Source organism: Balaenoptera physalus (assembly GCF_965194825.1).
Source record: "Balaenoptera physalus genome assembly, chromosome: 13".
Lineage (NCBI taxonomy): Eukaryota > Metazoa > Chordata > Mammalia > Artiodactyla > Balaenopteridae > Balaenoptera > Balaenoptera physalus.
Window position 1 is genome coordinate 41,231,401 of NC_138892.1, and position 15,076 is coordinate 41,246,476.

The 15,076-nt window shown below is 39.2% G+C and overlaps 1 protein-coding gene across 10 annotated transcripts in view; it reads right to left on the reverse strand.

Annotated features, from left to right (window-relative positions):
- Positions 1–15,076, reverse strand: part of NAV3 (neuron navigator 3) — an 867,875-nt gene that overhangs the window by 150,981 nt on the left and 701,818 nt on the right. For all 10 annotated transcript variants that reach the window (XM_082418853.1, XM_082418852.1, XM_082418855.1 and 7 more), the window contains 2 exons: positions 1,361–1,469; positions 3–386 (listed from right to left, as the gene is read on the reverse strand). In XM_082418853.1, the coding sequence (XP_082274979.1) occupies positions 3–386; positions 1,361–1,469 (493 nt within the window). The remainder of the gene's footprint in view (positions 1–2; positions 387–1,360; positions 1,470–15,076) is intronic.

A 15,076-nucleotide genomic window follows, 5' to 3' on the forward strand; every position in this document is an offset into this window, starting at 1 on the left:
ACCCACTGTTGATGTCATCGGCCCTGAGACTTTTCCCAAGGATATCACCATCACTCATATATCCACCAACATCGACTTCAGAAGACATGTCCAGGTCACTGCTTGCTTTCTCACTCATGTCAATCTGTGACATGTTTCCCAGCCGAGAGACAGCAGCTCGACGGAGAGGCGTAGTGTACATGAACCTTGAGGGGTCTGTGTGGATGAAACGACTGGTACTGCTGCGAGGGTAGCCAGCACCCAGGGAGGGAGCATCTCCAGCCTGAAGTCTAGGACATGCCTGGCCCAACCTCCAGGTCATGGGAGTGGGTCGACCTGTCAAGTTGGGTATGGTCCTGCCATTCACTTCCGTCGTCACAGTGCTGTCAAATGTTGTCTCCAGGGTGCTGTCAAATAAAATAGAGAAATCACTATATTCTGGTTCACCTGGGGCCATGGACCCAGAATGCATGAAGACAGGAACGCCTACAGTTGAGAGTCATTTCTTAGAAGTATGTCCATTTTCATGAAAGTCAAATTATACATTCATTTTGAGATTCTAAACACCTCTGCAGGTATCAAAATGTAGGAAGGGGCATTCATCACAGATTGTTTGCTTTCAAAGGAAACGCCATCATTACATTTTAGATAAAACAAAATATTGTTTCACATTCTCAACCAACCCTTAATTTAACCCATTGTAGCCTTCCCAGAACTTTTCTGGAAGTTAACTACAATTATGTTTGAAAGACTCTCTACCACCTCTCCTCAGATGCATTTTAATTACAACTTCCACCATTGTTATTTGAGGCAGGCGTGAAAATCCATTTAGCAGTGATGGTGGTAGTTTCAGTAGCTAATTCAGTTTAAATGGGAAATTATATTGAAGAAGAGATGGATAGGAGAAAAACATCACTGGGTAGGGCTGAGAAGTCACCAGTTGACTGTCATATAAAATTTAAGTGGGGCTTCCCTGGTGGTGCAGTGGTTGAGAATCTGCCTGCCAATGCAGGGCACACGGGTTCGAGCCCTGGTCTGGGAAGATCCCACATGCCGCGGAGCAACTAGGCCCGTGAGCCACAACTACTGAGCCTGCTCATCTGGAGCCTGTCCTCCGCAACAAGAGAGGCCGCGATAATGAGAGGCCCGCGCACCGCGATGAAGAGTGGCCCCCACTTGCCGCAACTAGAGAAAGCCCTCACACAGAAATGAAGACCCAACACAGCCATAAATAAATAAATAAATAAAAATTTAAAAAAAAAATTTAAGTGAGAAAATAGTAAAGGAAAACTAAAATTCCTTCTTTGTCATTACAAGAAGTTAAATGCTTAATTGTAATTTTTTCTTTATTGGCCCCAAAATAGGCAGAATTGAAGAAGACCTGTGACTTATCTGGGTCCCACGAAGACTGGACATAGTCTCTTCTAAATTCTGCCTCAAATCTGCTATGTTTTTAACTGTTCTCATTCTTCTTGTTTCAGGGTCTTCACCTAGAAAAGTAACATAATAATAAATTTGTTATTCATGCCATTTACTGTCCTGTGAATAATTTGAATAATTATTTATAGATATAGATATAGATATGAGTTCCTTTTCACAAAGGTAAAATAATAGGTAGAAAATTCCAAATGACTATTATTATCTGAAATTATAATTTTTTTTCTACAAATAAAATGTGAATAGAAACAAATGTAATGTTACAAGTAATAATTTGAAGTGGCGATAATACAATAGTATTCCGTAGGTCTATGAACTTAATCATTGCAAAATGAGAGAGTCATTTGGAAATATACTGTACAGTGCTCCACGTTTCTAAGCTTAATTTAAAAATCTGAAACTATTTGGATCCTAATTACTTTCATAATCACCTATTTCAAAGTGTGCTCAGAATAGCTGAGATAAACTTGACTTATGTAGCAAGTATACATTTATACTCTGGGGAATCAGGCAGAGGCCTTTTCTCATAGAAGCAATATCTTTTTAAGTCTTTTATTTTATTAGACTCAAGAACCAAGACCCAAGAATTGGATAGCTTTATTTTTAATTATTTCTCCACTTTCTACAGGGAACCAAAATGTCCACATGTGACACCAGAGTGCCGGTAAAGTCTTAGGCATCTAATCCAGTAATAAGTCTACACATAAAATAAACAGCTCTGCCAGGGTGACAACTGTTGGCCTTGTTCAACCTCTATCTGTCATTTGGGGGCAGAGGTGCCATTAAACCATTTTGTTTATGGCCATGTAATAATTCCCAGGCCAGTGGCCATTGAAATTGGTGAATCTGGATAATAAGGACAATATGGAAAGGAAGGAGAGGAAATATAGTCTTAATTCTGTTCAATTTGGACTCAGGAGGATGTCCAATGATGAGGAATTTTAAATAAAAAGAAAGAAGGAGGGCTTCCCTGGTGGCGCAGTGGTTGAGAATCTGCCTGCCAATGCAGGGGACACGGGTTCGAGCCCTGGTCTGGGAAGATCCCACATGCCACGGAGTAACTGGGCCCGTGAGCCACAATTACTGAGCCTGCGCGTCTGGAGACTGTGCTCCACAACAAGAGAGGCCGCGATAATGAGAGGCCCGCGCACCGCGATGAAGAGAGGCCCCCATTTGCCACAACTAGAGAAAGCCCTCACACAGAAACGAAAGACCCAACACAACCATAAAATAAATTAATTAATTAAAAAAAAAAAAAAATTAAAAAAAAAAAAAAAGAAAGAAGGAATAAAACAAGGGAAGGAAGGAAGGGGAATGAATGGATTAAGGGGCGAGAAGGCATAGGAAAGAAAGAAAGGAAGAGGATGGCAAAGGAGGGGATGGTAGGGAAGGGAAAGGAATGCAGAAGGGATGGAAGGAAAAGAAAAAAAGAAGGAAAAGTGAAGGTAGAAAATGGCATGTATTAAATTCCAGTATGAAAACTGTCACATAGACAAGTCAAGATGCATATCTACCATCGGTTTTAAGAATACAGGTAGATATTCAACCTGTTCATTTTTCTTCCACAGTATTCATGCCAGGTTAAAAAAAACACACACAACAAATGCACACATTTAACATCTATAATAGAATCTTAGAGTTGGTGGGGACTTCAGAGATTGTCTTGGCTCACCTCTCAGCCAATGAGGGAAAACTCTTTGTGTCGTTAGCGAGGTGGCCATGGGTCTCTGCCTAAAACCTCCAAGATCGGAAAGGCTTCCTCCTCTCCAGTAAGAGGTGACTCTTTCCAATATTAGGCCAATTAGGTCTCATTATAAAAACAATTCTGAGGACGAGTAATGATTTGCCCCCATTTAACTTCCACCCAGGGGTCTCAATGGCTCTGAAACCAAATGAATAATTTTATATCACTTTACCATGGCAGCCACTCAGAAAGACAAATGCTAATTTCTTCGTCAGCCAAACATTACTACACTGTTCATTATCCTTCATCCTGAATGGTTGCCAAAACAACCACCACTCTGCTGCCAGTCTGCAAATCTCTTCCTTTTAATTTACCAATTATTTGAATGATTGAAATATGCTTAATAACTGTATTATTATTTCAGATTTAGAAAGTACTGAAAAACTTCCTTAACTTCCCTGTGTGTACACACACACACACACACACACACACACACACACACACACACACACACACGGAATATTACTCAGCCATAAAAAAGAATGAAATAATGCCATCTGTAGCAACATGGATGGACCTAGAGATTATCAGACTGAGTGAAGTAGGTCAGACAGAGAAAGACAAATATCATATGCTATCACTTATAGGTGGAATCTAAAAAAATGATACAAATGAACTTATTTACATAACAGAAACAGACTCACAGACAGAGAAAACAAACTTATGGTCACCAAAGGGGAAAGGTGGCAGAGGAGGGAGTAATATAAACACGTTACTATATATAAAATAGATAAACGACAAGGACTTACTGTATAGCACAGGGAACTATACTCAATATTTAGTAATAACCTATAATGGGAAAATGATCTGGAAAGAATATATATGTGTGTGTGTGTGTGTGTATAACTGAATCACTTTGCTGTACACCTGAAATTAACACAACATTGTAAATCAACTATACTTCAATAAAAAAAAAAGAAATAAGAGTATGTTGTACCCTCACGCACATGGCATAAACTTTTCTAACCCTAATTCAAGTCATACAATTTCTAACCTCATAGATTAACATTATTTTAAAATTCAGAACTGTTAATAACCCTTAAGACTCTAATTATATTTTCTCTGGAAATTCTTCCCATCCTTCTCCTCATAAATATAACAGAGCGTATTTGAGAAATGGCTAGAAAGAAGTCTACCTCTTATTTCCAAACAATCTGGCAGTATGCTGAAAGAAAAAGAAGGCTTTGTAAGGAAAATCTTGAAGGGCAGAAAAAAATATCATTACAGTCAAAGGAAAGGCAGGGGTGAAGAAGAGATTTTACTTAAAAAGGGCAAAAGTAACAGTGAAGGATGAGACCAAACTGGAGACACATTAAAGCTAATATTCAGTAGTTTATCTAAGATTTCACACAGTAGAGAAGCCTAAGATTCTAAGTGATGGTAAGAGAAAAGTCTTAAAGGAGAAAGTGCTGAGATGACTTTTATTGGAGGGAGTAAGGAAGGCAAGTCATTGCCCTTACACAAGTGTCAAAAATACACCATTACAAGTTCCCTATCTCCCATCTCCTAGCCCCTTCCCTTGGGGAGAACTTTGACTTTGTAATCAAGCTGCACCTCAACTACTTCCCAATTGCATAATATTAGTAACACTGATAGTTGAATTACTTTCAATATCTTTTTTACGTAAACTTTAAGAACAGTGTATTTTCAGACATTCCATTTCACTCAGTATTTTTTAACACCTTCTTTATCTCCTTTTAAATTTCCTTCTTCCAATCCAACAGGCATCTTAGATCCTTGGATTCTTCCAGTTGAATCCATTGTTTATACAGCTTCCCTCATATTTCAGAACCATTACCTCTCTCTCTCTCCATTGCTTTTTGTCCTCATGACATCTACTCATGACACTGCACCACTCATGACAATCAGACAAATGGACCTTTTCCTCCCAACACTTACTGAGCAAAACATAATTGCTGCCTCATTCATGTCAGGAAAGATAATAACCAAATCAAAATTTCTTACAGCAAATGTTCTCAATGACCCATGAAAGGCAAGATAAAGTTAAATGCACTTACAACCCCCCTAAGTATTGCACAAGCCTGAAATATCCTGTAAATTTGTATCCAAGTGATGTCTAGAGAAATGGGGGCAGGGAGGGAATCACAACTGTGAAAAAGCCAAATGTAAAAGCGCAAATACCATTAAACATTTAGGAACAAATAAAAGTTAGCAGAAAAATGCACATGAGAAATTTACTCACAAAAATGTATCCCCTTTCACTTTTATAATCTCAAAGCCAGCTATTATTCCTGAAAGAAGCCTCCTGTCAGACAAAATAGTAAGGGCTTACACACATTTTCCAGAATGGCATATTCTGCAATCTGCTTTGAGTTTTTAACATTAGTGCAAACTACTTTCTCTTTGCTTGTAACATCTCTTCTATCAGGACAGAGTAACAGGGTCAGTTCGGTGCTTTTGCGTTTTTACTTAATAGCAGACGGACCATTTAATCTGTGTGGTCCTGCCCTTCCTTTTCAAGCTTTAATTACACACACTGTAATGAACACTGCCAGCCTTTGTCATCTTTTAGGAGGAAATCAAATTACATATGAATGAACCTGATTCACAGAGGATTATGTCCTCTACACCAGCTATATTACAAATGTTATTTTTTAGAGTACAGCTGCCTGATTTATTTGGAGAAATCACCCTAATTTTGTGGATGACCCCAAAGGTGAGTTGGATAGAAAATTTTTCAACTCATCAGGTTAAACCAGACACTTTGGGGGAAAAATAGCAAAATATGGCTAACAGCTTTACCACTACCTTTTAAATATTCTCCTATATAGTTATAGCACAGACCCTAGTCTGTCTGATTTATTTAGGATATCCAAGAATAAAGAGTTGAACTCAGGGAACTCTGCCTAAAAACTAACTTGGAAGAAGCCATTTTGAGTCAGAAGCAGAACCTAGTCAAGCACGTAGCAGAAATCCTGCAATTCTTGTGTGCTGTGGGCTTGGATATATTTACCAACTTAACATGCATCATTATTTAGGGAATTGCATTGCAATGCTTCATTATCCTGATATGATTATTCATATCAGAGCTATTTGAATAAACTCTTCCTCTGACTTTCTCATTTGCATCTTTGAATACTGGCATATGCTGGGGGAGAAAAAAGCCTTAAGGAGAATAATCCCATAAATAAATTAGCAGATGCTCAGTTTCAAAACCATGGAATACACAGACACCTATTGAGAGATAACCCTCTGACAGTAATGCTCCAAGTTATTTATGTACAAAAAGGCATATGTCATATACACACCCAGCCACAGCATGCTATAATTTAACAGAACAACCAACACATGCTTTCAGGGGACTTTACTTTGGTCATATCTTTGAAAATACTTACATAAGAGGTACTTAGAACAAGATAAATGCTACCATTTTCAAGGCAAAAGACAAATATTATTTGATTCTACCGTTTCAGAGGATCAAGAAACGAAAAAAGATTCTTAAGGATTAAGACTCCCCCTCTTGCCTTTGTACTGCATGCAGGGTTTTTTTTTTTTTTTTTTATGAGAAGCAGTTCATCACGGAAATCACACAATGGTGAAGAAGTAAATCTTCAGTGTCTGAGCACCTGGTGTATTCAGATTCAGAAATCACTATTCCCGCAACTGTGGAAATATTACTCTTTTAAAGCTAAACTAACAAGAAAAATTGAGCGATATTCACCTCTGCTGTCTCTCTAAGCTTTCTTCTTCTAAAGCTGGTTCACTAAGATTCCAGAAAATCTCATAAAACCTCTTGTAACAGGAGAGTCTACATAGAGAATAAAAACAAACCTATATTTGGCTTCAGTTGTATGAATCAGAAACAAAGGGATCACTGGTCTGGTTTAATTCTTTCGAATTTAATGAGTCCTATATGAAGTCCTTTGTGGAAATACACACTGACATAAAAGAGGATGTGGTCAATGGTTTAATGCTTATGACTTTTTGAAGAAGGCACCATATGATATAAATATGCTACAGTAGAGCGCTGAACTTAGATATAACAGTTAAAACGTATACAGTTTAGCTATTCAGGCAGGTGGCAAAACTGAAGAATTACTTCAGACATTGTCCTATCTAAGTAATTAAAGATTATTATCAGAAGTTACTCCTAAGAATCATGTCATCAAACAGGCCTACTTTGTAAAGTATCAGAACAGTTCACACTCATCTACATAGTAATTTAAATAGTTATAATGTACACACTCAGAAGTATTTTTTGCCAAACACTTCAAAAAAAAGTGAGTAAAGCTGTCAGAAGAGGCCTCTGCATTTCCAGCATAACTAGAAAGTATGGTACTTGTCACCGAGGTACAAACAAGGCCATCTATTCAGACACCACTGAGGCAGCAGAAGAAACTTGACTATACAAAAAATTTACCCACGAGGTCCTTCATTCTTCATTCCAAATCTGTGGTGAGGTCACCTTGAGGGAAGTTGAATAAACAGGCCCCGTTAATGACTAAGTAAAAAACAAATTTGGAGTTTTAAGATGTTAACACTTACTTATGGATGTCTAGAGTGTACTAGACTCCAGGCCAATAATGCCCAGGGCGGGTGGTTGCTATTTACTTTCTCCATATACACTTTACAACGAGTTCTCACAGTTCAGCTTTCTGAAGACAATCATTTCAAGAGACAAGGAATTTAAAATTGTTTTGAGTAACTACGGTTTCGAAAACATCAGTCAGAAGAACAGAAGCTATTTGGCTGAGGCAAAGAGGCAGCTTCTGAAAATTCCATCCTCCTTTTTAGGAGCAGACCCGACTTACCTAACAAGTCAGTGTAAAGGGCCTGTTCCAGGTCGCCAAGCATTGTCAGGATCACATCCTCGTCCAGAAGAGCTGTGCCTTCCCGCAGGCAGCTTTCTCCCTCCTCTTCGGCCCAGCCCCTGCCGGTGCTGCCAGGCCTGGGGGACACATTTTCCTCTTCGGACCGGCTGTCTTCATCACTCTCACCTTCCAAGAATTTTCTGGAAGACCACTCTTCTAAGCTCTCCGTGCCTGCACGGCTGGCAGGCAGCAGTTTCCAGGCCCCCGGGCCACTGGTGTGGTACAGGGACTGCACGGACCTTGACAAGAATCTAGACAGCGAGCGCCTCTCTGCGTAGCTGGATTCCCTCTGGCTGGCCTTGGCGGCATTTCCAAACCAGTTGGAAATGCGCACAGTGGGTCGCCTCTCCCCGTCACTGGTGAGGGACAGATTGGTCAGAGACTTTTGCTTCTGAAGGCCAGCTCCCTTTGGCCTTACTTTGCTCTGAAACACAGAGAGTTCAGCCGGCCGCTGCATGGCTCTCCTTACCGGCTTCTTCTCTTTCAGTTGGACTTCATATTGTCTTTTCTGCACTGAGATGCCAACTGGCCCTTTTGGTTTTGATTAACACTTGCACTTCAATAAAAGCTCAGGCAAGGCTCAAACGTTCACGTTAGATCCTAGAGCTATAGTACAATCAATGAGTTGCCCACAATTCAGCTTGCCAGGTCATGCCCCTCATCAGCAGTACTTACAAACATTTTGCTTGTATATATCGGAAGCAGAAAAGAGTTCATCAAAGACACTGCTCCAGCTGAAAAGTAGCACAGGAAGCCAACTACGTTTTCCAGTCTTTATCCAATCACGTGTCTCAGCAGGGCGATGGGTCCACATTTCCCTCTATCGCTTCTGTATTCCCAAACGCGAGGTAGTGAAGCACCAGCGATGTCTCTGGCTTTGCTTTTTTTCCCTGCCTCTCCCCAGTCCTTCACGGATCTATCTGGGTCTGCAGCCCTTTACTCTAGAGGAACTGCCAAGGTGCAGCGTGTAGAGCCTCCACATCAGAGCCCCGTAAGAGCAGATTAAGCACTGAAGCCAGCCCTGCACGCGCCTCTCGTGTTTTAGTATTCCACCTGCATTCTCAGATCTATGTCTCTTCCTTGCTGCAGTGGCTGCTGCTGGCTGCCATGGCAGCAAACATCCTGCTAAATTAAAACAGAGGCACAGAAGCGGCTGTCCAGCCTAGCATGCCACAGGTTTCAAAGCCAAGCCTGAATGAGATGCTACACGATTAACCCTATGCATGTTTAAATCATTCTCGGCTACCCCCCCTCAGATACGGCGAGACACACACACACACACACACACACACACTATATACACACTCACTCACATACATAACACACACTCCACGACACTGAGAATGACAGACTAATTCTCTAGAGCTGCAGGCAGCTGAAGCAGGCAGATCTGTCTTCTCAATGTTGGGATTTGTGCTGTAAAAGCACAAATCAAATTCAAGAGTGTAAAGGACCTAAAAAACGGAGCATGGCACTCTCCACCGGCAGACAGATAATGTTTTAAAGGGAAAGACTTCACCTCCTCTTTTAAAGAACGAATCCAAGGGCTTTTTATTCTGAAGATATTTAGTACAATCCTAATCTGACAATAAAAATCAAGATTTATTCCTATACAAAGATAGCGCAAAAAAAAACCCTCAAAAGGTTTTTTTTCTTTTTTCTTTTTGAGAAAGAATCTTTTCACGCAAAGCGTATAATTGAAAGTTGATGGCCAAGTGTGTTGAAGATAATGATGTGACAAAAACCATAAAATGTATATTATGTTTTCTGACATAGAGCATTTTTCTTAGTCTATTCCATAAACCTATTACTGTATAATCAGCTCTTTAATATTTTGATAAAAAGCAGAAAACCTAAAGGGTAAATTTCTTATATTTATCTTGTACTGGTTATAATTACCATCCTGAAATTCTGATTTTAGGAAAACTTTTAAAACACTTATCAGGTATAGTAGAGACCATGAACCACTGAGAGCTAATGAGAAGAGCATCGAGGAAAAGCTTTTCAGATTTTTCTGCCCATAAACACTCCTCACTAAAAGGGGGCAGCATGGAGAAATAGATGAAAATATTTGTGTCATTCAAATTGATATAATTCCCTAGCATTTTCTGAGCTAATATCATCAAATTAATTCTGATTTTTCACCTCCTGTTGCTAACTTCAGCTAAGGGGGAATGCTCAGTCTCTTAACTATGTAAATTAGCATTATAATGTACACTGCCTATACCTTTACACATGGTAACAACTTACTTTGCAAAGTTAATTATTCCTTATGCTCAAGCTCAAGGGTGTATGTAAAAGGGAATTAGATGGAAAGAAGGGAAATCATTTGTGATAAAAATTTTTGCAATTAAACAAACCTGTGAATTATGAATACTGATTCTCAATTCCTCATTCTTCAAAAATAAATTATGTTTATATAAAATGTGCTTAAATAAAACGAGGGTACAAAGGCTGAGTCATAGAAACTGACAGTTATCCTTCTAAAAACATCATTTTATAAAGTGTTTTTCAAAAGATCAAAATGCTACCCCACTTTGGATTTTTTCTTCATTTGGAGTTACTGTGATCCGGTAAATCAGCAGATTAGAAGACTAGAGTAAATTTGTTAAGGTTATGAAACTTTCATGTGTTTGATATGTATTACACTAAAGGACACATGCAGCATCCTCTAAAGTCTTACAGATTCACAAAGAATGGAATTCTTATGCTTTAGGCATCAGAAGTTAAACTTGAGCATTATAAGTGAAAACAATAATGATGCCCTCTCCTTATACAAGGATACTTGTGTACCAGTCAGCTTAGACCACTGGTTCTCAAACTTGAATGTTCAGAACCTCTCCGAGGGTTTAATACAACGTAGCCTGCTGGGCCCCAGCCCCATCTCTACTCATTCAGTCGGTCTGAAAGGGGCTTGAGACTCTGCATCTCTAACACATTCCCAGGTGATATAGGTACTGCTAGGTCTCGAACCCCGCTTTGAGAACTTCTAGGTGAGACTAGAGACTAGTGGTTTTCAACTGGGTCCTCTCGAGGGGACATTCAGCAGTATCAGGAGACAGTTTTGGTTGTCACAAAGGGGGGGTGTGGTGCTTCTGACATCTGAGAGTAGAAGCCAATGATACTGCTATACACCCTATAATGATAGGAACCCCACTCCCCAAACAAAGAATCATGCAGACTACATGTTGATAGCTACAAGGTTGAGAAATTCTGGCTTGGGCCACATTATATTGTATTTACAAATGATTTATAAATTTCAGTGGCTTACAGAAACAAAGATGCACTTTGCTCACATTAATGTCTACTCTATGTTGGCTGCAGCTCTGATCCAGGTACCCTTTATACAAAGACCCATGTTGAAAGAGCAACTTCAGTCTAGGATATGTTGATATCATGATAGAGGGAAAAAGAGACAAGAAATCTAAGCTTCTGCTCAAGAATGGCCCATGTCATTTTTCCACTCACATGCCATTGGTCAAATGAAATCACATGGCCCACTCTGATTCAGTGGGGCAAAAAGTATAACACACCTGCAGGGGTGAATTTAGGAAGGGACTAAGTCCAGTGGAGACAGCAGCGAGGGGCTGGCTATTTTGAAGATATAACCCGAACAGAGAAAAGCACCAAAAGGGCATTTTTGCTTGTTTCTTTGTTTAAAGATATTGTCAACTTGTAGTTATAGTAGTTTTTCCCCTGGGAACAACTACATGGGTCCTTAAGTTTACCTTGAACAACAGCAGGGAACCCAATTATTGTTTCTCTAGAGGCAGTTATCTCTGCTTGCTTTTGGGTGTACATTCATACATGGGTGTATTTATACTTACTTGTATTCAATCGTTTATTTATTTATTTTTAAAAAATAGATTATTTATTTTATTTTTGGCTGTGTTGGGTCTTTGTTGCTGCGCGCAGGCTTTCTCTAGTTGCGGCGAACGGGGGCTACTCTTCGTTGTGGTGCGCAGGCTTCTCATTGCAGTGGCTTCTCTTGCTGTGGAGCACGGGCTCTAGGCGCGCGGGCTTCAGCACTTGTGGCTCATGGGCTCCAGAGCGCAGGCTCAGAAATGTATGTTACACAAGGTGGAGGAGGAAGCCTCGGTGTATGAGACAAACACGCCCAATCAATACTGAAAATGTGAATCGCTCTAATTTAGCCAAGACCTCACATAAAGTAGAGCTACTATAACGTTCTGAAAAGGAATGCTTTTGAGCTCTTTAGTAAACATAATTACAAAGTAGCTATTTAAGTAAAAGATCTAAACTGATTTAAAATGACCTGAGCTTGATCATCTTAATCTTTACAAACATCCGAGAAAAAGGCAAAATAAGTGATCATTTACAAATGTCTTAAATACCAAATATTTCCCATTATTCAATACAAAGTCTGGGAAGTCAGAAAAAAACACATGTAACCATTAGTTTATCTCTCTGTTCAATTTAAATTCTTACTTCTAAAATGATTTCCTGAATTCATCCAATTATTTAATTACTTTATTACAAATGACATATTGGCTTCACTGATTCTGATTCAGTCTGGTATCTATCACCATTTTTCAGTGTTGAAAAGGTTAAAGGTTAAAAAGTGGATTAAATAAATGTTATACATGTTGGTAGACAGTCTTATGCAAAACAAGGGGCATGTGTGAACCTTTGTATTAAAAAAACATCTAAAAACTTTCTGAATGATTCCAATGGAATGAAAAACAAAGCTCACTTTGCATTTGGCAGGATCTCTTGGCACTTGATGAAAGGGATGGTCTCTGAAGCCAAATTCTTTTTGTCAATGAATGAGAGAATAAAACCCAAGCCAAAGCAGTAAAATCTAAACCATCAATTCAGCTGGACTTGTAATATTGAGGTCATGGCATGAGTCTTAAGGATAGGCTGGAAGCAAGAAGCTCACTTGATCTTTGTCACAAATTATATAATGCATATCACCTGACTGTAATAATTAATAGCACCACCATCATCAGATTGGGTAAATATCACAGTTTCCTCCCTAAGAACATGACAAATAATGGGAAACTTGAGAGAGATACATAAACACTTTGGAGGGATAAAAGGTCTCCAAATTGTAAAAGTCTTGAGTTTTCTCCAGCATATGCCATTTTATTGTGTAACTCATTTCTGATACTTATCTTCACACCACAATTTAACTACGTTTTTAACTTCTGCTACCATTTAGTCATGAAGACACTGTTCTTATAAATTCAAATGAGTTACTGCAGAGAGGAAATGTAAAGAGCTAAGCCTCCCAACAGATCTGCTTTTCAATGTGAACTATTCAAGTTTGCTCCTTAACAGTATCATAGAACTTTACATGTCATGCATCTCACAGCTCATGCAATAGGGATGCTTTTCACATTTGTTTAAGTACAAAAAGGGATTTCCCTGGGTAACACAACAGAAAGGTGCAGGGAAGGAGGGAGACAGAGTCTCTGATGTGGCTTGTTCAGGGGCTCAGACATTTTCTGCAAAGACCTTGAGCTAATATTCTTCTGCTTTAGGTTCTGTTTTCCCTATGTTTGTTTCACTCGAGGGTGAAGGTAACTGCCAGCAGCTCCAAGCTTTCTTCTGATTAGCTTCAGGTCTAGTGGAAAAACGGAGTGTCTCTTTCCTAACAGCCAGGAAAAGTTCTGAGACCGATTCTCATTGGTTCTGATTGAACTGAATTGGGTCAGTTGTCCACTCCTGAAAGAGTCACTGTGGTCCACGGAATGGGTTGTTCTGATTGGATCTGCTTGGGTCAATTTCATTTGAACTACCTGAACAGAGACTGATGGGGCTATGGTTCCCCAAAAGAAAACCAAGGGGCTGTTACTAGCAGATGCAGCAATGGATGCTGGTCAGGCAAAACTATACCAGGACATCAAGGTACGTCAACTGTGAAGCCAATGGTGTTTAATATACAGAGCTTCTAACTTGGTTGAGCTAATGTAACTTTGTATTTTTTAAATTATTTCCAGGCTCCTCCAAATTGTATAGGCTTCAAACATTCACAAAACCTGGATCTTATCCAGCCAAGACTAACTCCATCAGAGTTCTCTATTATTTAGGCTACTTCACTTGGGGAACAGGACAGATTTACTCCCCACTGAGGTCCCCACAGCCACCTTTAACAATAAGGCTTCAACAGTAGCACTGGCATTGAAAATCACTGAGCTACCAAAATCCCAAATGTACCCGGTTTTACAATAAGAAACAGACAAAAATAACAAGTAAAACTTTTTTTCAAATTACTTCCATTGAAGTTGTTTCTTCCTGAAATATTATTTCCTGATTTCTTTACCCATTAGAATTCTACTATACACATGCGTGATCTTCTTTTAAGCCCTGTATAAATCTTTACAGTTAAATTAGTTGTTCCCATAAATCTAGTAATTCAATTATTTGTGGTGTTAAAGTTTATTTGTCTCTTATTCCCCCATAGGAGAACTCATGTCTTAGTCATGTTTGTTTTCCCAATCCTTGGCATGCTTGGCATTTATAACGTACCTGGCGATGATTACTGAAAAGGTGGATGGAAGAATAAAACCGTATCTCACAATAATCCGGAGTTTACTAAGCATCACTATAGTCACCTCACAAAAAAGGGAACTAAGGGACAATGCAAACAACAACATAATGGCAGTGCAGAGGCCAGGATTAAGTTTTTCTACTTCCTAGAACACTTACCTGCTCATATCTCATGCTGTCTTTGAAGAAATATTCTAAGGGCTAGTCTAAGGCGTGGCATTAAATTCAAGTGTATATGTGGTTTGTGGTTTCCCTAGCAGCCAGAATATAGTAGCAACAAGAGAAATTAGAGAGAGAAAGAAAACTGTGGAAGGGGTCAAGGAAAGTTGTTTTGTTTTGTTTTAAATTAAGATTGCAGAGATGGCAGCATCCTGTGGGCTAAACAGAGTGGTTTGGTATAGAGGGAGATAAGGTAGAAAAGAAAGTAATCCAAGGAAAAATGAAGTAAATAGGTATAAAATGCTGTACATGGGTAGATATGGTGGCAGGGGTTTGTGAAATTCTTTTCGCTCTGCTTAAATTTTTTTTAGTGACATCAACATCAAGGTCATCAGTTAAGAGAAAGGAT